Source organism: Entelurus aequoreus, linkage group LG08 (assembly GCF_033978785.1).
Source record: "Entelurus aequoreus isolate RoL-2023_Sb linkage group LG08, RoL_Eaeq_v1.1, whole genome shotgun sequence".
NCBI classification, from domain to species: Eukaryota; Metazoa; Chordata; class Actinopteri; order Syngnathiformes; family Syngnathidae; genus Entelurus; species Entelurus aequoreus.
Window position 1 is genome coordinate 71,348,042 of NC_084738.1, and position 24,921 is coordinate 71,372,962.

At 42.5% G+C, this 24,921-nt stretch overlaps 1 protein-coding gene across 1 annotated transcript in view; it reads right to left on the reverse strand.

The window, feature by feature from the left end:
- Positions 1 to 24,921, reverse strand: part of LOC133655201 (LIM/homeobox protein Lhx5-like) — a 50,814-nt gene that overhangs the window by 5,361 nt on the left and 20,532 nt on the right. Inside the window, exon 4 of the mRNA XM_062055153.1 lies at positions 7,634 to 7,799. Within this exon, the coding sequence (XP_061911137.1) occupies positions 7,634 to 7,799 (166 nt within the window). The remainder of the gene's footprint in view (positions 1 to 7,633; positions 7,800 to 24,921) is intronic.

Below are 24,921 nucleotides of genomic sequence, written 5' to 3' on the forward strand. Positions count from 1 at the left end.
GACTCTTTAATGTTGGCTCTATTGTTTGCGTAAAACGTGTATGTGAGTTCCGTTAAAAAATCGGATATATATTCTTTATTTGTACAAAATGACAATTAGACCAAGCTTACAAAAACGTATGTTCGTTAATTATTCAAGTTGCCATTCTTGCTCATTTTCTCCTTACAGGTCAGTCAGTTGTCTTATTACTTGTGATAAATGGAAATGTACATTTGGTATGTCAACTTTGTTGTCCAATACAGTCTATGATCTTGTCTACCAAAGATAGTTTGTTCCTGCAACCATGGTTAGCATGCTAGCCCAGTCAATGACACGTGGACTTACATGCTAACTTATGCTAGTTAGCATGTATGTCCATGTGTCATCCAGCTAAAAGGACAACATGTATTTAGTACAAATAAAAGCTATCTGGATATGTGTAGTGTCAGTGCTTGTTTCCTTCTCAATATGCTGAGGAAATGCTTCCAACATTAGCACAGCTAATTGCGGTTTGTGGTAGTGTGTGTGCATCAGGCACATATGGTAGTGTGTGCATCAGACACATATGGTAGTGTGTGCATCAGACACATATGGTAGTGTGTGTGCATCAGACACATATGGTAGTGTGTGCATCAGACACATATGGTAGTGTGTGTGCATCAGGCACATATGGTAGTGTGTGTGCATCAGGCACATATGGTAGTGTGTGTGCATCAGACACATATGGTAGTGTGTGTGCATCAGACACATATGGTAGTGTGTGTGCATCAGACACATATGGTAGTGTGTGTGCATCAGACACATATGGTAGTGTGTGTGCATCAGACACATATGGTAGTGTGTGTGCATCAGACACATATGGTAGTGTGTGTGCATCAGGCACATATGGTAGTGTGTGTGCATCAGGCACATATGGTAGTGTGTGTGCATCAGACACATATGGTAGTGTGTGTGCATCAGACACATATGGTAGTGTGTGTGCATCAGACACATATGGTAGTGTGTGTGCATCAGACACATATGGTAGTGTGTGTGCATCAGACACATATGGTAGTGTGTGTGCATCAGACACATATGGTAGTGTGTGTGCATCAGACACATATGGTAGTGTGTGTGCATCAGACACATATGGTAGTGTGTGTGCATCAGACACATATGGTAGTGTGTGTGCATCAGACACATATGGTAGTGTGTGTGCATCAGACACATATGGTAGTGTGTGTGCATCAGACACATATGGTAGTGTGTGTGCATCAGACACATATGGTAGTGTGTGTGCATCAGGCACATATGGTAGTGTGTGTGCATCAGACACATATGGTAGTGTGTGTGCATCAGACACATATGGTAGTGTGTGTGCATCAGGCACATATGGTAGTGTGTGTGCATCAGACACATATGGTAGTGTGTGTGCATCAGACACATATGGTAGTGTGTGTGCATCAGACACATATGGTAGTGTGTGTGCATCAGACACATATGGTAGTGTGTGTGCATCAGACACATATGGTAGTGTGTGTGGATCAGACACATATGGTAGTGTGTGTGCATCAGACACATATGGTAGTGTGTGTGCATCAGACACATATGGTAGTGTGTGTGCATCAGACACATATGGTAGTGTGTGTGCATCAGACACATATGGTAGTGTGTGTGCATCAGACACATATGGTAGTGTGTGTGCATCAGACACATATGGTAGTGTGTGTGCATCAGACACATATGGTAGTGTGTGTGCATCAGACACATATGGTAGTGTGTGTGCATCAGACAAATATGGTAGTGTGTGTGCATCAGACACATATGGTAGTGTGTGTGCATCAGACACATATGGTAGTGTGTGTGCATCAGACACATATGGGCTGGTATTTGCTTGGCACAACATAATGCATGACGTGTGTGTATTGACACAGGCTATATGATTGCTGCGTAACGTGAGTTGTCTCATAGAATGTCACTCTGCACTAAAGATGGTGATGTGCGGACATGGAAGAGAATGCCGTGCGTCAGGTTGGATGCAACATGGAGTTATGCTGATCCAAATGTCATTTTACTGTTGCCCTTGGCTTGCCATCAAAGTAGGCCTATGCCATATCAAATACTGTTTATTATATATGAACCTCAGTCATGGAGAGAGTACATCAAAGTATGAAATACTGTATATTATATATGAACATCAGTCATGGAGAGAGTACATCAAAGTATGAAATACTGTATATTATATATGAACCTCAGTCATGGAGAGAGTACATCAAAGTATGAAATACTGTATATTATATATGAACCTCAGTCATGGAGAGAGTACATCAAAGTATGAAATACTGTATATTATATACAGTATGAACGTCAGTCATGGAGAGTGGGAGGGGACTAGAGAATTGCAGTAACATTTGTGGCCCCATTACTACATTTGTGGCCCCATTACTACATATAACACCTTTAAATGTTGAACAATGTTCACGAAGACACGAACGTTGAGTTTGTTAAAGTCCTAACTTTCTGCGATATTTACAAAAGCATACGTCAAAGTCATTGAGGACTTTAAATTGACTTCAGTCACTACAAAATGGTGTTTAGAAAAAAGGTAGGTTAGATTGATGGAATACAAAAGGTTGCTTTAAATGGTGAGCGTGAGTTGCGTGATTGACGAGTCGCTGCTGTCAGCGGGAAAGGAAGCCCACGAGTGACGACTTCAAGTCTTTGCTCATTTAGCGTGGTCGTCATGAAGGCAACGACTTCAAGTCTTTGCTCATTTAGCGTGGTGGTCATGAAAGTGACGACTTCAAGTCTTTGCTCATTTAGCGTGGTGGTCATGAAAGTGACGACTTCAAGTCTTTGCTCATTTAGTGTGGTGGTCATGAAGGTGACGACTTCAAGTCTTTGCTCATTTAGCGTGGTCGTCATGAAGGTGACGACTTCAAGTCTTTGCTCATTTAGCGTGGTCGTCATGAAAGTGACGACTTCAAGTCTTTGCTCATTTAGCGTGGTGGTCATGAAAGTGACGACTTCAAGTCTTTGCTCATTTAGCGTGGTCGTCATGAAGGTGACGACTTCAAGTCTTTGCTCATTTAGCGTGGTGGTCATGAAAGTGACGACTTCAAGTCTTTGCTCATTTAGCGTGGTGGTCATGAAGGTGACGACTTCAAGTCTTTGCTCATTTAGCGTGGTGGTCATGAAAGTGACGACTTCAAGTCTTTGCTCATTTAGCGTGGTCGTCATGAAGGTGACGACTTCAAGTCTTTGCTCATTTAGCGTGGTCGTCATGAAAGTGACGACTTCAAGTCTTTGCTCATTTAGCGTGGTCGTCATGAAGGTGACGACTTCAAGTCTTTGCTCATTTAGCGTGGTCGTCATGAAGGTGACGACTTCAAGTCTTTGCTCATTTAGCGTGGTCGTCATGAAAGTGACGACTTCAAGTCTTTGCTCATTTAGCGTGGTCGTCATGAAGGTGACGACTTCAAGTCTTTGCTCATTTAGCGTGGTCGTCATGAAAGTGACGACTTCAAGTCTTTGCTCATTTAGCGTGGTGGTCATGAAAGTGACGACTTCAAGTCTTTGCTCATTTAGCGTGGTCGTCATGAAGGTGACGACTTCAAGTCTTTGCTCATTTAGCGTGGTCGTCATGAAGGTGACGACTTCAAGTCTTTGCTCATTTAGCGTGGTCGTCATGAAAGTGACGACTTCAAGTCTTTGCTCATTTAGCGTGGTAGTCATGAAAGTGACGACTTCAAGTCTTTGCTCATTTAGTGTGGTGGTCATGAAAGTGACGACTTCAAGTCTTTGCTCATTTAGCGTGGTCGTCATGAAGGTGACGACTTCAAGTCTTTGCTCATTTAGCGTGGTCGTCATGAAGGTGACGACTTCAAGTCTTTGCTCATTTAGCGTGGTCGTCATGAAGGTGACGACTTCAAGTCTTTGCTCATTTAGCGTGGTCGTCATGAAGGTGACGACTTCAAGTCTTTGCTCATTTAGCGTGGTCGTCATGAAGGTGACGACTTCAAGTCTTTGCTCATTTAGCGTGGTCGTCATGAAAGTGACGACTTCAAGTCTTTGCTCATTTAGCGTGGTGGTCATGAAAGTGACGACTTCAAGTCTTTGCTCATTTAGCGTGGTGGTCATGAAAGTGACGACTTCAAGTCTTTGCTCATTTAGCGTGGTCGTCATGAAAGTGACGACTTCAAGTCTTTGCTCATTTAGCGTGGTCGTCATGAAAGTGATGACTTCAAGTCTTTGCTCATTTAGCGTGGTCGTCATGAAGGTGACGACTTCAAGTCTTTGCTCATTTAGCGTGGTCGTCATGAAAGTGACGACTTCAAGTCTTTGCTCATTTAGCGTGGTAGTCATGAAAGTGACGACTTCAAGTCTTTGCTCATTTAGTGTGGTGGTCATGAAAGTGACGACTTCAAGTCTTTGCTCATTTAGCGTGGTCGTCATGAAGGTGACGACTTCAAGTCTTTGCTCATTTAGCGTGGTCGTCATGAAGGTGACGACTTCAAGTCTTTGCTCATTTAGCGTGGTCGTCATGAAGGTGACGACTTCAAGTCTTTGCTCATTTAGCGTGGTCGTCATGAAGGTGACGACTTCAAGTCTTTGCTCATTTAGCGTGGTCGTCATGAAGGTGACGACTTCAAGTCTTTGCTCATTTAGCGTGGTCGTCATGAAAGTGACGACTTCAAGTCTTTGCTCATTTAGCGTGGTGGTCATGAAGGTGACGACTTCAAGTCTTTGCTCATTTAGCGTGGTGGTCATGAAAGTGACGACTTCAAGTCTTTGCTCATTTAGCGTGGTCGTCATGAAAGTGACGACTTCAAGTCTTTGCTCATTTAGCGTGGTCGTCATGAAAGTGACGACTTCAAGTCTTTGCTCATTTAGCGTGGTCGTCATGAAAGTGACGACTTCAAGTCTTTGCTCATTTAGCGTGGTCGTCATGAAGGTGACGACTTCAAGTCTTTGCTCATTTAGCGTGGTCGTCATGAAAGTGACGACTTCAAGTCTTTGCTCATTTAGCGTGGTCGTCATGAAGGTGACGACTTCAAGTCTTTGCTCATTTAGCGTGGTCGTCATGAAGGTGACGACTTCAAGTCTTTGCTCATTTAGCGTGGTCGTCATGAAGGTGACGACTTCAAGTCTTTGCTCATTTAGCGTGGTCGTCATGAAGGTGACGACTTCAAGTCTTTGCTCATTTAGCGTGGTCGTCATGAAGGTGACGACTTCAAGTCTTTGCTCATTTAGCGTGGTCGTCATGAAGGTGACGACTTCAAGTCTTTGCTCATTTAGCGTGGTCGTCATGAAAGTGACGACTTCAAGTCTTTGCTCATTTAGCGTGGTGGTCATGAAGGTGACGACTTCAAGTCTTTGCTCATTTAGCGTGGTGGTCATGAAAGTGACGACTTCAAGTCTTTGCTCATTTAGCGTGGTCGTCATGAAAGTGACGACTTCAAGTCTTTGCTCATTTAGCGTGGTCGTCATGAAAGTGACGACTTCAAGTCTTTGCTCATTTAGCGTGGTCGTCATGAAAGTGACGACTTCAAGTCTTTGCTCATTTAGCGTGGTCGTCATGAAAGTGACGACTTCAAGTCTTTGCTCATTTAGCGTGGTCGTCATGAAGGTGACGACTTCAAGTCTTTGCTCATTTAGCGTGGTCGTCATGAAAGTGACGACTTCAAGTCTTTGCTCATTTAGCGTGGTCGTCATGAAGGTGACGACTTCAAGTCTTTGCTCATTTAGCGTGGTCGTCATGAAAGTGACGACTTCAAGTCTTTGCTCATTTAGCGTGGTGGTCATGAAAGTGACGACTTCAAGTCTTTGCTCATTTAGCGTGGTCGTCATGAAAGTGACGACTTCAAGTCTTTGCTCATTTAGTGTGGTGGTCATGAAAGTGAGCAGCAGGCAAATCCAGCGTTGGCTCGGCGCTTGCAGACGTAAACGTTTGCCTCTCAGCTCCGGGAAGAAGTGTAAATATTCCCGATAAGCCCAAGTGTCGGCATAACGTGTCACGGGAGCGCCGCCGTCCTGTTTGTTTACAAAGCGGCTGATTGGAATAAACACTTTGATCCTCTCAGCCGTGACAAGTCAAACTGCTAAATGCTGTTTGTTTCTTTTTTTTGCTTTTTTTGAAGTGACATTGAGCCTCGGAGAGCAAATTTGCATTCATCGTGTCACAACAAGAGTGTCGCCTTCCACATGTCCACACAACTAAAACATGCAATCTCAAATGGCTTTCAAGATGTCCACTATTTGAGGACAAAACAAGTGACCAACAATGGCTAACTTTAGTGAAGATGGGATTTATGGAGCCCTTTCTTTAAACCAACCAGTCCTTATTTCTTCACTCTTATTTGATGTCTTTTAGCAACTGCTAGCCGTTATAAGATAAGATGTGGATCACAATCATCTATTTACATTTACACAAATATTACTGCAAACATTATTCCAAAATATCGGCAATAATTGTATTTTTTTTTGCTTGTACCTAAGTATTCATTAAGTACCACCATAATGACAACATTAAATACAGTAGTGTAGTAGACCTAAGTATTCATTAAGTACCACCATAATGACAACATTAAATACAGTAGTGTAGTAGACCTAAGTATTCATTAAGTATCACCATAATGACAACATTAAATACAGTAGTGTAGTAGACCTAAGTATTCATTAAGTACCACCATAATGACAACATTAAATACAGTAGTGTAGTAGACCTAAGTATTCATTAAGTACCACCATAATGACAACATTAAATACAGTAGTGTAGTAGACCTAAGTATTCATTAAGTACCACCATAATGACAACATTAAATACAGTAGTGTAGTAGACCTAAGTATTCATTAAGTACCACCATAATGACAACATTAAATACAGTAGTGTAGTAGACCTAAGTATTCATTAAGTACCACCATAATGACAACATTAAATACAGTAGTGTAGTAGACCTAAGTATTCATTAAGTACCACCATAATGAAAACATTAAATACAGTAGTGTAGTAGACCTAAGTATTCATTAAGTACCACCATAATGACAACATTAAAATAAAGTACCGTAGTGCTCATTAAAAACAAATCAGAGGTTTTATTCAACGAGTAGATTTAATGTTTGTGGTCACTGTAACACTACACACGATTTGAACAGTAACACTGTGTTTAAATATGGGAAATTAAAACAGTGTATTTTAATCAAGAGATTCTTTGGCGTACCACTAGATGGAGCCACAGTTTGAGAACCCATGCCCTGACCTAAAGAACGTTGTAGTTGTGTTAATAACACAGATAAAAAATGCACAAAACAAGTAAGAATAAACTGATATTTTAAATAACATTAAAATAAATATTTTAGGAAATAATAAAAATGTAAATACCAAATGTTTGTGTACATAAGAACAATGAACCATAAAAGTGAATGCAACATAAATGAACAAAATGACTTCAAAATCAAAACAAAATGAAAAAGTAATAGTTTTAGACATATTGTATGTGCATGTTGATCAAAAGGGCTCCCAAACGATTGGCTCCCATGACTCACTTCAAAGAGCCGTTCAGAAGACTGGACTCGTGGGTGAAGACCCCGTCTAAAGTGCATGAGGCTGACACTTTCTCATGGCCGGGCCGAGCAGCGGGGAGCCAACAGGCCCTGGCCCGGAACCTGAACTCACCTCCGTAGTAGCCGTACGCCGCGGGGCCCAGGATGTCCGGGTCCTCCAGCCTCCCACCCAGGGGCCTCATCCTCCTCGGCCCCCTGAAGAAGGCGTGCCTGCGGGCCCCCAAAGCGCTCAACTGCTTCATCCGTCGCTCTTTGGACCTTCGGTTCTGGAACCAAACCTGGAAAAAAAAAAAGAGTTATCAAAGCGAGAGAAGAAATATATAATAATAAATACATTAATTAGCAATCTTACTCTTGCTTTGAATTGTATTGAATAATTATACCTAAGCTACTTAACAACTTTGTCTAATGTGTTGATCACACAATATATTAGCAAGGCTAAGTGGGAATGTTGTCTGTGATGACTGCTGACTTGTCCAGGGTGTACCCCGCCTTCCGCCAGACTGCAGCTGAGATAGGCTCCAGCACCACACCCAAAGGGACAAGCGGTAGAAAATGGATGGATGGAAGGTCAGGCTGATTACAAAAAGAATACTAACCAAATATAACAAGTAAATATACTGTAGTAGAATTTCTGACCTTTGACCTATATTGCATGTCTAATAAGAATGTACGCTCATTTAATTTCTCTTCTATTCTGTGCCAGTGGGACAAAAGTGAATGTTAAGTCGTGCCAACCTGTCTACAGAATGTGTTGACTGTCTAAAGGATTGGAGTTGTTATGGAACAGATAGGGAAAACAAAGACATTGACTCACTAGATAAAAGACATTGACGCATTTAGATAACAAACAATGACGAACAAGAGACATATAAAAAATGGCAGAAGACCGGAACTGGACAGTGATTTTGGCTTGTGTGTGTCTTGTTTGCTCCGGAGTAACATGTGGTCTGTCTGCACGGCCAACTTAATTCAACCTGCACTTCTGATAATGGGTAAATACATTTGTTGTACTAAACTACTTGTGTTGCCTGTTTAAGCTTCGGACAATCCACTACACAAATTGGCGTCACGAACAAGATGGTTTAGAAGCTACAGGTCGACAGCCGCTCCCGCTCTCTCTGTCAGGCAGAAAGTGTGCTGCACGCGCGCATCACAAGGTAAGCGTTTTGCTTAAAGTGTAAACATTTTCTGCCTGGAGAGAGCCGGATCGATAAGACTAATTGCTGAATCTATTTTTGATAAAAGATAGGTTTAGTCAGGTTCTCCAAAAACAACCTGGAATGGGGTAAATTATGGTTGGATTGAGTTGTTTTACATGTGATCATTTGTCTGTGTGTTTGTTGAAAACTTGTGATTTCTTGTTTTTAACATAAGGGGATTGTTGATAGAATTTTGGTGGTTTGGAGTGTTTTTGAAGCGTAGACCATGTGAGACGAAAAATTTCTTTCAACCTCTTCATCTTCTGTCGTTGCTGGCAGAGGATGCTTCTTGCTGCAAGTGCATCAGATTAGTCAGAGTTGGATACAGCTAAATTATAGGCAAGATTTGCTAACTGGTGTGACATTTGGCCCATATAAATTGATGACGTCTATGAAGGTGTGACATATCTGTTTATGTGGAAACTGCAGCGGTGGGAAAAGCCTCTTATAGGTGACCGCTCATTGACTCCGGTAAAGGAGATCAACTGAGCGTATAGCTGTCACGACGAATTTGGAAATTTGCTGCAAATAGACAGGTATTGATCGGGCTGCATATGGTAGAGCTTTGGTGAAACTTGGTGAAACTGTATGGACTGACCAGACACGAGTCTGTAGGATTGCTGGGTGATTTCCAGTGGTCCTACTGGGCGTTAGGCCAGGTTTTTCCGTGTTGGTCAGGGATAACGCAGGTGTTGCTCCAATGAAACGGGTTAATCGCCGTTTTATGAGCAAAGATGGAACCTGGTTTTTGTGATATGAGACGGCCGATTCCACAAAAGCACGCGTGCATTAGTTGTTTATATTGGTCCGGACCAGGGGGGCGTGGTTTGTGGGATAAAAATGTGTGTTTTTTAAATTTATATATATATATATATATATATCTGCGTATTGTAATAACATTTGTGTAGCACCTGGTTTCGTATCTGTTTTAATTCCCCTCTGAAAAAAAACTCACCTCCCCCCTTCCTTCCCCCCCCTCTCGCAACCTCCCTTCACGCTTTTTCTCACAGCCCCGCTATCTGTAAAAGTTGGGAAATTGTCTAAAATGTGTGTGCGTGTGAGAAAGTAGACAAAGTTTATGTACAGAAAACATATGAGTGAATGATCTATCCATTTAATTATCTTCTTCCGCTCTCGGAGGTTGGATCGCGGGGGCAGCAGCCTAAGCAGGGAAGCTCCCCCTCTTTGGCGGTGCGAGCGAATTCCAGTCAATTGAGATTGTTTTAAACTATACTGGTGATTGTGACTGTGCGATATTACAGTTGTTTTACACACTGAGGTTTTGAGTACGGGAAAAAAGGCTCTTGCTCGCTGGTAAATTCTCTGTGTGAGTGACTGTGTGACGCATATAAAAAAATAAAAAATAAAATAAAAAGGAGTCTCAGCTGGGAGACATTTTGAGATAAGAGTGTGTGCGTGTGACGAGGCTGTGTGAGTGACAGCTGCGTGAGGCGTGGGCCGAAGAGGTGTGACAATGTTAGGATAGCATTGAGCTAGGATAGCATTAAGCTAGGTTAGCATTGAGCTAGGTTTAAAGAATACAAAAATAAATAAATAAATAAAAAATATATAAATATATATAGTGGACAGCTGTACTCAAATCTGAAGAGAAGGCTGGCAGGTTGGTTTTGATAATAGGAAAAATAAAATATACTGTATATGAATAAATAAACATTTAAATATCAATACATACATTTGGACTGGGACATTGAAGCATTGTTAAATTAATTAGTCAATAATTATGTGTGTAATATATTGTATTGAACAGCCTTGCTGCTTATCTGATCCATCCAGTTCCTGTGTGGAAGTTGAGACAAACACAGATTAGGACACATTGTAACTTTGAATTAATAGTTATACAACAAATCAATTAATAATATTGAATTTAAATTTGATACAGATAAATTGATTATACATTGATTTTTTAATTTTTTTTTAGGAATAAACACACAATAAAATAAAAGTTGAATTTATATTCTAATACATCTAAGGGCATCTGTGCAAACTGTGAAACATAGAATCTGAAGAAGTACAGATAAGCGTCGCCAACACTCAGCGCCATTGTCAAAACAAAACGTAGAGAAGCGTTAAACAAATTCTAATCAGAAGGAAGACAGACCAAAATATGAGAACTTAAGTAAACAGACAGCAAGTAAACCAGAAATAATAATGTAAATAAATAACAAAGAAAGCAAATTTCCATGTGACATTGGTGCATGTAGAATTACATGTAGAGAATAAAACTAAATGGAAATAACTGTCTGCAAGATGAGCATGACGTCATGAATTGTGCTCGGGTTAGTAATAGATAGATAGATAGATAGATAGACAGATAACATGTTATTGATTCCTTCAGGAGAGTCCCCTCAGGAAGAAGAAGTAAAAAGTAAACAGTAACTAATAAGGGTATAAATGGAAACAAAATAGAAAAATATTACAAGGAGAATAAAAATAGAACAGTAAAATAAGAGAAACTAGGCATTAACGACCATGAGATAAAAAAGTATTGCACTGTTATTGTTTTGCATTCCCTGTCATCCTAGCCCCCCCAAAGAGGAGTTGTCTAAACCAGTAGTTCTCAAAGGAGGGTATGGTGTTTCCGCCCGGACAAAAAAGGGGGGTACTTGAAGGTATGCCAAGGGGTACCTGAGATTCACGATCTAGAGATATATATATATGGGTTGGACACTATCTTCCTAAAAACATATAAGGATTGTATTATTGCTCGTATAACAACGATTGATAAATAAATCAATAATGGAAAACACTTTCCCTACCACGTCGAGAAACTGCTACTATGATTAAATCCATAAAGCAGGAAATAAAGAAGACCAGAACATGTACAGACCAATTGGCCTTCTCCATGTTATAACAAAAGGAATAGAACATTTGAAGTTAAAAAGTGGCTTTGGAGCAATCAAGGCTGCTCACACGGTCACTAAGAGGGGCATTATGTTGACACATCAAATTAATGAGTATTATATTTATCTATGAGAGCATTTTTGTTGTAAATTGTGAGGTATGGCTGTTAAAATCTTGGTTGTTTTTACGAATGATGACAGATGTGAACAAGAGCATGTATGGTCTTTGTGTGATGATGTAAATAAGGTGTGGTTGTATTGTATGGTAAGTATGTGTCCATGAAGGGGCATTTGGTGACTTTTCTTATAATTGATTACATGCTACAGTATGATTATTTTTGATTAATTATTGATTATTATGAATGTATATATTTATTATGATTAATTAGTGTCATAATTTTATTGCTTGATTTTTGGATCCCTTTAATTTAGGTAGCCAGGGACTACAGATGGAAAGTAGCTATTTAGATATAATCTGGTACAGAACATATCTGTTTCTGAACTTAATGTTTCTGTGCATTGTCCCATCATAGATAGACTAAATTAAATACAACTATTTAGTGAATTATTGAGGCCACAATAATTCACTAGGTGTTGTAAAATATCAAAGTACTATTGCAAAAGCGAACAGTGACCTCAAACATGACCTGTCCTCCGCCTCTGTTCTTGCTGCGCTTGACTATCAGCTGCCTTTTCTTTTTCTTGGATTTTTCTGAAACTACTAATACTACTACTACTATTACTATTACTATTACTATTACTACGACTAACACTGTCCCTGTGAGAGGGACAGAGGGGGGAGGTGAGTTTGGATTGGGTCAAGTTTGAGCGTGTTGAGGTTTTATTTTATCGATATGATCAATCAAGGATAAAGGAACGTAATGATTTAGATTGACAATTGCAGTGGTTGGCGGAAGCAACCCCAACCTCAAAGGAGGGTGCCAATTCAGTAATTAAAAGTTTTGTGAATTATCTAATATCCCGACATGGTTTCCCCAAAAAGATTAGGTCAAACAACGGCACCTAATTTAAGAAAACAGGTTAATCTTCTTCAGTCACAAGATCCGCACTTCTCAGGACCAGCAGCTTCCTAGGAAGGTGGAAAGACCATGAGACCAAAATGGTATGTTTGCAAAATGTAGAATTTGTGTGCCAGTTCCTCTGTGCAGATTTGAGGATGAAAGCAGCCACTCCAGATTCCCTTGCACTCGCTAAGAGGGGCACGGTCAAAGCCAATCCAGGACCAACACCCGATACCTGACTGGAAGGAACCGAGAGGAGAGACAACACCTTGCCAGCGATGACGAGAACAACTAAGGTTGCCAGCCAATGTGTCCACCGGGACTCCAGCAGCTGTGGAAAGAAGTGTCGGGAGTGCCGAAGCAGCGAGGAGGCCTGAAGCAAGCCGAGGGCCTGGACCAAAGCCCCACGCCCCATACTCTGCCCCCGCCTTCCCCAAAGCCCCCACAGCTCCAACTTTTTCTCAGCTTTTCCCCAATTTCGGCCAGCACGCACCGGCCACTGAACAGTCTGCCCAATGGACTGAACCACACCCCAAGAAGAGACAGAGACAGACTGTTTGAGTGGATCTCTTTCTTCACCAAGGCAGCCAAAAGCCCAACGAGGTGTCGGCAGGCCACCAGCCTGAGGCACCACCGAGCCATCTATACGAGCACTAATCGAACATGGACTCATACGAAATTCAGTTGTGTGTTCAAAATTAATTGGTAATTAACAATATTGGTAACTACATTCATTGCAAATGCCGGGAAAAATATTTTTGCAAATGTCTTACAGTCATAAGTCTATATACATTCATCTATTTATGTTCAATGATGTTCATGATCAAAGTATTTGTTATTCCTTTACTAAATCAAAGGGTAGGCCACTAATTGTGTTCTGTGAGATGGTTTTACTGCAGGCTGGTAACAGCGATCGCTCTGAAGGAGGGTCATAGACGGAATTTTTGCCTCGTATAAAAACATTGAGGTTTTTGCCTCTATCTGTGGTAGAGATTAGTGGTCTACATCAGAAATTGTTTTGGTCCAGGGTCTTAAGACCCTGGAAGGCGGGTATGTAGTAGAATTTCTGACCTTTGACCTATATTGCATGTCTAATAAGAATGTACGCTCATTTAATTTCTCTTCTATTCTGTGCCATTGGGACAAAAGTGAATATTAAGTCGTGCCAACCTGTCTACAGAATGTGTTGACTGTCTAAAGGATTCCAGTTGTTATGGAACAGATAGGGAAAACAAAGACATTGACGCACTAGATAAAAGACATTGACGCATTTAGATAACAAACAATGACGCACAAGAGACATATAAAAAATGGCAGAAGACCGGAACTCGACAGTGATTTTGGCTTGTGTGTGTCTTGTTTGCTCCGGAGTAACATGTGGTCTGTCTGCACGGCCAACTTAATTCAACCTGCACTTCTGATAATGGGTAAATAAATGTGTTGTACTAAACTACTTTTGTTGCCTGTTTAAGCTTCGGACAATCCACTACAATACAATGAGGCAGTGCTAAAATGTATTCAATGTAAGTACAAATTCAAATAGAGTTTCGCCACTTTAGTCATATTTTTTGTGCTTACGAAACTTCTCTATGACATGAACTCCAGATAGTTTTGGCTGCCCTCTGATTAGGACAGAAACATCTAACCCTAATCACAATCCATCAGTCAAACTGTATGTAAATATGTCAAAAGTATATAAATACTACATGAATGAATGAACAAAACACATAATAATAAGAATAATAGCAGTAACAATATTACATTGGAAACTAACAGAATAAATATCAAATGAGTTTAACATGAATAGTAAAAAGCCTGACTTAAAAGATATATTTTTTAAAATATATTTTAAAAAAGATGATCTTTTATTGCTAAACACTGCAGTACATACTTTTACTCCTACATACATCATTTATTATGTGATGTATTTATTCATACATACATCATTTATTATGTGATTTATTTACTCCTACATATATCATTTATTATGTGACGTATTTACTCCTACATATATCATTTATTATGTGATGTATTTATTCATACATACATAATTTATTATGTGATTTATTTACTCCTACATACATCATTTATTATGTGATGTATTTACTCCTAAATATATCATTTATTATGTGACGTATTTATTCATACATATAGCATTTATTATGTGACGTATTTATTCATACATATATCATTTATTATGTGATGTATTTACTCCTACATATATCATTTATTATGTGATGTATTTACTTCTACATACATCATTTATTATGTGATGTATTTACTTCTACATACATCATTTATCATGTGATGTATTTATTCATACATATATCATTTATTATGTGATGTATTTACTTCTACATACATCATTTATTATGTGATGTATATACTCCTACATATATCATTTATTATGTGATGTATTTATTCATACATATATCATTTATTATGTGACATATTTACTCCTACATACATCATTTATTATGTGATGTATTTATTCATACATATATCATTTAGTATGTGATGTATTTACTTCTACATACATCATTTATTATGTGATGTATTTACTCCTACATATATCATTTATTATGTGATGTATTTATTCATACATATATCATTTATTATGTGACATATTTACTCCTACATACATCATTTATTATGTGATGTATTTATTCATACATATATCATTTATTATGTGATGTATTTATTCATACATATATCATTTATTATGTGATGTATTTATTCATACATATATCATTTATTATGTGATGTATTTACTCCTACATACATCATTTATTATGTGATGTATTTACTCCTACATATATCATTTATTATGTGATGTATTTATTCATACATATATCATTTATTATGTGATGTATTTACTCCTACATACATCATTTATTATGTGATGTATTTACTCCTACATATATCATTTATTATGTGATGTATTTATTCATACATATAGCATTTATTATGTGATGTATTTACTCCTACATACATCATTTATTATGTGATGTATTTACTCCTACATACATCATTTATTATGTGATGTATTTACTCCTACATATATCATTTATTATGTGTTGTATTTATTCATACATATATCATTTATTATGTGATGTATTTACTCCTACATACATCATTTATTATGTGATGTATTTACTCCTACATATATCATTTATTATGTGATGTATTTACTCCTACATATATCATTTATTATGTGACATATTTACTCCTACATACATCATTTATTATGTGATGTATTTATTCATACATATATCATTTATTATGTGACGTATTTACTCCTACATACATTTTTTATTATGTGATGTATTTATTCATACATATATCATTTATTATGTGATGTATTTATCATAGCTGTCCATTTTTTTTATCAGATTAATCACATTTTGGAATTTGGATGAATCATGATTAATCAGTGATTAATCGCTTGCGTTATTACATTTAGCTTAAGGAAAGACCCCAATATTGTATTGGCAGAAAGTCATGCGGGAACTTGAAGGAATTTATTTATTTATTTATTTGGCAACAGTTGGAGCTCAACTTCTTTCAGGAAGTATTTTGCACAATTCTCACTCATTTTGGAAAGACGTACATCTCATACTGAATGTGTGGCTCAAATCTCATTCATCTAAGTGAGTGCATGATTCATCTACTGTAGGTGAATGCATGATTCATCTAGGTGTGTGTATGATTCATCTACTGTAGGTGAGTGCATGATTCATCTACTGTAGGTGAGTGCATGATTCATCTAGGTGTGTGTATGATTCATCTACTGTAGGTGAGTGCATGATTCATCTACTGTAGGTGAGTGCATGATTCATCTAGGTGTGTGTATGATTCATCTACTGTAGGTGAGTGCATGATTCATCTACTGTAGGTGAGTGCATGATTCATCTACTGTAGGTGAGTGCATGATTCATCTAGGTGTGTGTATGATTCATCTACTGTAGGTGAGTGCATGATTCATCTACTGTAGGTGAGTGCATGATTCATCTACTGTAGGTGAGTGCATGATTCATCTAGGTGTGTGTATGATTCATCTACTGTAGGTGAGTGCATGATTCATCTACTGTAGGTGAGTGCATGATTCATCTAAGTGAGTGCATGATTCATCTACTGTAGGTGAGTGCATGATTCATCTAAGTGAGTGCATGATTCATCTAAGTGTGTGTATGATTCATCTAGGTGTGTACATGATTCATCTAGGTGTGTGTATGATTCATCTACTGTAGGTGAGTGCATGATTCATCTACTGTAGGTGAGTGCATGATTCATCTAAGTGAGTGCATGATTCATCTACTGTAGGTGAGTGCATGATTCATCTAAGTGAGTGCATGATTCATCTAAGTGTGTGTATGATTCATCTAGGTGTGTACATGATTCATCTAGGTGTGTGTATGATTCATCTAGGTGTGTACATGATTCATCTAGGTGTGTGCATGATTCATCTAGGTGTGTGTATGATTCATCTAGGTGTGTACATGATTCATCTAGGTGTGTGTATTATTCATCTAGGTGTGTACATGATTCATCTAGGTGTGTACATGATTCATCTAGTTGTGTGTATGATTCATCTAGGTGTGTGTATGATTCATCTAGGTGTGTGTATGATTCATCTAGGTGTGTGTATGATTAATCTAGGTGTGTACATGATTCATCTAGGTGTGTGTATGATTCATCTAGGTGTGTGTATGATTCATCTAGGTGTGTACATGATTCATCTAGGTGTGTGTATGATTCATCTAGGTGTGTGTATGATTCATCTAGGTGTGTGTATGATTCATCTAGGTGTGTACATGATTCATCTAGGTGTGTGTATGATTCATCTAGGTGTGTGTATGATTCATCTAGGTGTGTGTATGATTAATCTAGGTGTGTGTATGATTCATCTAGGTGTGTACATGATTCATCTAGGTGTGTGTATGATTCATCTAGGTGTGTGTATGATTCATCTAGGTGTGTGTATGATTAATCTAGGTGTGTACATGATTCATCTAGGTGTGTGTATGATTCATCTAGGTGTGTGTATGATTCATCTAGGTGTGTACATGATTCATCTAGGTGTGTGTATGATTCATCTAGGTGTGTGTATGATTCATCTAGGTGTGTGTATGATTCATCTAGGTGTGTACATGATTCATCTAGGTGTGTGTATGATTCATCTAGGTGTGTGTATGATTCATCTAGGTGTGTGTATGATTCATCTAGGTGTGTGTATGATTCATCTAGGTGTGTACATGATTCATCTAGGTGTGTGTATGATTCATCTAGGTGTGTGTTTAAAAAAATTCAGTCTTTTAAATGTAATGGTTTAATATTCCATCCATCCATCCATCCATCCATCTTCTTCCGCTTATCCGAGGTCGGGTCGCGGGGGCAGCAGCCTAAGCAGGGAAGCCCAGACTTTCCTCTCCCCAGCCACTTGGTCCAGCTCTTCCCGGGGGATCCCGAGGCGTTCCCAGGCCAGCCGGGAGACCTAGTCTTCCCAACTTGTCCTGGGTCTTCCCCGTGGCTTCCTACTGGTCGGACGTGCCCTAAACACATCCCTAGGGAGGCGTTCGGGTGGCATCCTGACCAGATGCCCGAACCACCTCATCTGGCTCCTCTCCATGTGGAGGAGCAGCGGCTTTACTTTGAGCTCCCCCCGGATGGCAGAGCTTCTCACCCTATCTCTAAGGGAGAGCCCCGCCACCCGCTGGAGGAAACTCATTTCGGCCGCTTGTACCCGTGATCTTGTCCTTTCGGTCATAACCCAAAGCTCATGACCATAGGTGAGGATGGGAACGTAGATCGACCGGTAAATTGAGAGCTTTGCCTTCCGGCTCAGCTCCTTCTTCACCACAACGGATCGATACAGCTTCCGCATTACTGAAGACGCCGCACCGATCCGCCTGTCGATCTCACCATCCACTCTTCCCTCACTCGTGAACAAGACTCCGAGGTACTTGAACTCCTCCAGATGGGGCAAGATCTCCTCCCCAACTTGCAGATGGCACTCCACCCTTTCCCGGGCGAGAACCATGGACTCAGACTTGGAGGTGCTGATTCTCATCCCAGTTGCTTCACACTCAGCTGCAAACCGATCCAGTGAGAGCTGAAGATCCTGGCCAGATGAAGCCATCAGGACCACATCATCTGCAAAAAGCAGAGACCTAATCCTGCAGCCACCAAACCAGATCCCCTCAACGCCTTGACTGCGCCTAGAAATTCTGTCCATAAAAGTTATGAACAGAATCGGTGACAAAGGGCAGCCTTGGCGGAGTCCAACCCTCACTGGAAAAGTGTCCGACTTACTGCCGGCAATGCGGACCAAACTCTGGCACTGATCATACAGGGAGCGGACCGCCACAATCAGACAGTCCGATACCCCATACTCTCTGAGCACTCCCCAAAGGACTTCCCGAGGGACACGGTCGAATGCCTTCCCCAAGTCCACAAAACACATGTAGACTGGTTGGGAAAACTCCCATGTACCCTCAAGGACCCTGCCAAGAGTATAGAGCTGGTCCACAGTTCCACGACCAGGACGAAAACCACACTGTTCTTCCTGAATCCGAGGTTCGACTATCCGGCGAAGCCTCCTCTCCAGTACACCCGAATAGACCTTACCGGGAAGGCTGAAGAGTGTGATCCCACGATAGTTACAACACACCCTCCGGTTCCCCTTCTTAAGAGAGGAACCACCACCCCGGTCTGCCAATCCAGAGGTACTGCCCCCGATGTCCACGCGATGCTGCAGAGTCTTGTCAACCAAGACAGCCCCACAGCATCCAGAGCCTTAAGGAACTCCGGGCGGCTCTCATACACCCCCGGGGCCCTGCCACCGAGGAGCTTTTTAACTACCTCATCAACCTCAGCCCCAGAAATAGGAGAGCCCACCACAGATTTACCAGGCACTGCTTCCTCATAGGAAGACGTGTTGGTGGGATTGAGGAGGTCTTCGAAGTATTCCCCCCACCGATCCACAACATCCGCAGTCGAGGTCAGCAGAACACCATCCTCACCATACACGGTGTTGATAGTGCATTGCTTCCCCTTCCTGAGGCGGCGGATGGTGGTCCAGAATCGCTTCGAAGCCGTCCGGAAGTCGTTTTCCATTGCTTCCCCGAACTCCTCCCATGTCCGAGTTTTTGCCTCTGCGACCGCTGAAGCCGCACACCGCTTGGCCTGTCGGTACCTGTTTGCTGCCTCAGGAGTCCTATGAGCCAAAAGAACCCGATAGGACTCCTTCTTCAGCTTGACGGCATCCCTCACTGGCAGTGTCCACCAACGGCTTCTAGGATTACCGCCACGACAGGCACCAACTACCTTGCGGCCACAGCTCCAATCAGCCGCCTCGACAATAGAGGTCCATTCGGACTCAATGTCCAGCACCTCCCTCGTGACATGTTCAAAGTTCTTCCGGAGGTGGGAATTGAAACTCTCTCTGACAGAAGACTCTGCCAGACGTTCCCAGTAAACCCTCACAATGCGTTTGGGCCTGCCAGGTCTGTCCGGCATCCTCCCCCACCATCGCAGCCAACTCACCACCAGGTGGTAATCGGTAGAAAGCTCCGCCCCTCTCTTCATCCGAGTGTCCAAAACATGAGGCCGCAAATCCGACGACACAACTACAAAGTCGATCATGGAACTGCGGCTGTCATGTCTGTGATTATGTTTTGTTTTAGTCATGTTCGGTTTTGGTTTTGGACTTTTTGTGCACTTTTATTTGTCACCATAGCAACCATTAGTTTCACCTGGTTCACATCGTCATGTCACGCACCTGTTCACGTTTAGAGTCACGCACCTGTTTTCACTGATCATGTCACTATATAAGTTTTTCTGTTTCTGTTGTTCGTCCTGGCGACATCACACTCCTGCCACTCTGTTCACCCTCATGATCCTTGCTGCTCTTTTTTATGCCCCTCTTCTCATGTCAAGTAAGTTTTGTTATTGTTCATAGTTTTTTGCCTTTGTGCTATAGTGTTTTATTTTTTATAGCCACGTTTTGTACTTCCGCTTTTGTGCGCGCTTTTTGTTAATTCCCTTTTGAGTTAAAATATTAAACATGTCCTCACCTGCACGCCACGTATGGTCCAATTCATTTGCACCACTGGAGAACCAACCACGCCACAGACCGAGTCATGACAGATGTCGCCAGCAAAAAAGTTCTCCCGCAAAATTGGACGAGGGGACGTGGGAAGTCCTGCGCGCTATGGAGGCGGAAACACTGCGCTTTACCCCCAGGGAGCGCAGGGGGATGATGTGGGGGCCCGGAGGCAAGCTGGTGCCGATCGGCACGTTGCTCCCGTCCCGGAAACGTCGCCAAGGAAGAGGAAAGACTTCCTTGAGTGGACAGGATGCGTCACTCCTGCGGGCTCCTCCCCCTTTTTTCCAAATTCTTTACCCGGTCAATCACAGTCACCCAGAATTCATGCCCCGCCCCCCAAGACTCAAGCCACGGCCAAGTCTCAAAAATGTTTTTCACCCACAAAAGCCCAGGTGGGGGGGAAAGAAAGACTGTTTGGACAATTTAGAGGGGAGGATTTTTCCCCCCTCCTGACCTCCCTCCACCCACCCCAAAAAACGGTTTCAGACAGCGGGGAGCGCGTCTGGTATCCGCTCCTTGAGGGGCGGGGGGGGGGCTAGGGCTGGGAACTGTTCAGGGGGGGTGGATCATCATCGTCCTGCCAAGCCACAGCCTCCGGCCCGGCCGCCACCACCAGTCCGTCACCAAGCTAAGCCACAGCCTCCAGCACGGCCGCCACCACCGGTCTTTAGGCCTGCCAAGCCGCAACCCCCAGCTAGGCCACCTGCACCAAAGCTAGCACCTGTCGCAGCACCACGCCAGGCACCGGTACCAGCACCACGCCAAGCACCGGTACCAGCACCACGTCAAGCTCCAGTCGTAGCTCCACGACTCCAAGTGCCGCCAGTCGCAGCTCCACGACGCCAAGTGCCGCCAGTCGCAGCTCCATGACGCCAAGTGCCGCCAGTCGCAGCTCCACGACGCCAAGTGCCGCCAGTCGCAGCTCCACGACGCCAAGTGCCGCCAGTCGCAGCTCCACGACGCCAAGTGCCGCCAGTCGCAGCTCCACGACGCGACCCCTCAAGCCAAGACCAAGATCCCCCAAGTCCAAGCCAAGACCAAGACCCCCCAAGTCCAAGCCAAGACCAAGACCCCCCAAGTCCAAGCCAAGACCAAGACCCCCCACGCCAAGACCGAGTCCAAGACCAACCATGCCAAGACCAAATCCAAGACCAACCATGCCAAGACCAACCATGGCCACGCCAAGCTTCGCCGCCCGACGTGCCACGCCAAGCTTCGCCGCCCGACGTTCCACGCCAAGCTTCGCCACCTGCTTCATCTGCAGTTTCCACGTCTGCCACGATGACGACGCATCCACCTCGTCGGCCATGGATGTGGCCAGTCCATGGGCGTCCGCCACGCCAGGTACGCCGACCTCCTCGTCGGCCACGGATGTGGCCACTACCTGGTCGGCCGCCACGCCAAGTGCGCCCACCTCCTCGTCGGCCATGGATATGGCCATTCCCGGGTCGCCCACCTCGTCAGGTACAGCGACGGTCTATGCGTCGCCGCCACCTGATCCTGCCCCGGTGGATTCGGGGACACCTGGTCTGGCGACCCACCGCCATGTCCCCCTCCCGCCCTCTCATGACTCTCGATCCTGCCTTGTTTTGTTTGTTTTGGACATCTGGGATCTGTCCGTAAGGGGGGGCTCTCTCATGTCTGTGATTATGTTTTGTTTTAGTCATGTTCGGTTTTGGTTTTGGACTTTTTGTGCACTTTTATTTGTCACCATAGCAACCATTAGTTTCACCTGGTTCACATCGTCATGTCACGCACCTGTTCACGTTTAGAGTCACGCACCTGTTTTCACTGATCATGTCACTATATAAGTTTTTCTGTTTCTGTTGTTCGTCCTGGCGACATCACACTCCTGCCACTCTGTTCACCCTCATGATCCTTGCTGCTCTTTTTTATGCCCCTCTTCTCATGTCAAGTAAGTTTTGTTATTGTTCAGAGTTTTTTGCCTTTGTGCTATAGTGTTTTATTTCTTATAGCCACGTTTTGTACTTCCGCTTTTGTGCGCGCTTTTTGTTAATTCCCTTTTGAGTTAAAATATTAAACATGTCCTCACCTGCACGCCACGTATGGTCCAATTCATATGCACCACTGGAGAACCAACCACGCCACAGACCGAGTCATGACAGCGGCCTAGGGTGTCCTGGTGCCAAGTGCACATATGGACACCCTTATGTTTGAACATGGTGTTCGTTATGGACAGTCTGTGACGGGCACAAAAGTCCAATAACAAAACACCGCTCTGGTTCAGATCCGGGCGGAAATTCTTCCCAATCACGCCTCTCCAGGTTTCACTGTCGCTGCCAACATGAGAGTTGAAGTCCCCCAGTAGAACGAGGGAATCACCCGGGGGAACACTCTCAAGTACTCCCTTGAGTGAATCCAAAAAGGGTGGGTACTCTGAGCTGCGGTTTGGCACTTAAGCGCAAACCACAATCAGGACCCGTTCCCCCACCCGAAGGCGGAGGGAAGCTACCCTCTCGTCCACCGGGTTGAACTCCAATGTGCAGGCTCTGAGCCGGGGAGAAACAAGAATTGCCACCCCAGCCCGTCGCCTCTCACTGCTGGCAACGCCAGAGTGGAAGAGAGTCCAGCCCCTCTCGAGAGAACTGGTTCCAGAGCCCTTGCTGTGCGTCGAAGTGAGTCCGACTATATCTAGCCAGAACTTCTCCACCTCGCGCACTAGCTCAGGCTCCTTCCCCCTCAGCGAGGTGACGTTCCACGTCCCAAGTAGCCGAGGATCGGACCGCCAAGTGCCCTGCCTTCGGCTGCCGCCCAGCTCACATCGCACCCGACCTCTATGACCCCTGCTATGGGTGGTGAGCCCATTGGAGGGGGGACCCACGTTGCCTCTTCGGGCTGTGCCTGGCCGGGCCCCATGGGGACAGGCCCGGCCACCAGGCGCTCGCCATCGTGCCCCACCTCCGGGCCTGGCTCCAGAGGGGCGCCCCGGTGACCTGCGTCCGGGCAAGGGAAATCTGGGTCCTTTGTTTTTATTTTTCATGGAGGTTTAATATCCAGTGTTTAAAAATGCAATGTTTTAAAATGTTGTGTTTTAAAATTCAGTGTAAAAAAATCAGCGTTTTAGAATTCAGTGTTTAAAATTCCAGTGTTTAATATTTAGTCCTTTAAATTCAGTGTTTAAAAATTCAGTGGTTTAGAATTCAGTTTGAAAATTCAGTGTTTAAAAATTCAGTGTTTAAAATCTCAGTGTTTTAAAATGCAGTTTTAAAATCCAGTATTTTAAAGTGATGTGTATGAAAATTCAGTGTTTTAAAATGCAGTTTTAAAATTCAGTATTTTAAAATTCAGTGTATTGAAAATTCTGTGTTTTTTTTTTTTTTTTAATAAATGTTTTTATTGAATTTGACAGGTATTACACTATACAATAGAACAGTAATCACATTTTCCTTTTTTTCCCCCCACCCACTTCCAAGAACAGCAACCCAACACACACCCCATACACACACAACCCCCCCCCCACCCCCCAGGTCCTACATAAGTTAAAGGTACAGTCACAAATGGAAAATAATTAGTAAATCACTTTCTTCTCAACATAGGCAGATAATAAATATACACCCAGAATAAATGTAAATAAAAAATAAATAAAAAAGGAAGCTGGTTTGTGAAAGGTGAACTTTTCATGTGTCCTATAGCGTCTTTAATTTAGCTATGTAGTCAACCACACCACCCCAAACAGAATAAAACTTCCCAGGTGCCCCCCTAAGATTAAACTTTATTTTCTCCAGATCTAAATAAATCATAAGGTCTTTAAGCCATAAGGAGGCTTTGGGGCAAAATGGTGACTTCCACTCCAGCAAAATTCTCCTACGTGCTAATAAGGATGCAAAGGCGATACTATCCTTAAATTTTCTCCTTATTTGGGGATCTGATACCGTCCCAAAAATAGCCATTTCTGCACATGGTGTCAGGTTTAAATACAATGCCTTAGCAAGGTGTTTGAAAATAGTTGTCCAATAGTCCAGCAAATGGGGACAAGACCAAAACATGTGCGTCATGTTTGCAGGTGACATGTGACATCTGTTACAAGTATCCGAAATATTGGGGTATATTTTGGAGAGTTTGGAATTAGTAAAATAAATACGGTGGACAACCTTAAATTGTATTAAATTAAGCCTTGAACAGGATGTACTGTTGTTAATTCGGGTTAAGGCAGAATCCCAATCTCCCTCATCTAAAGATCTGCCAAG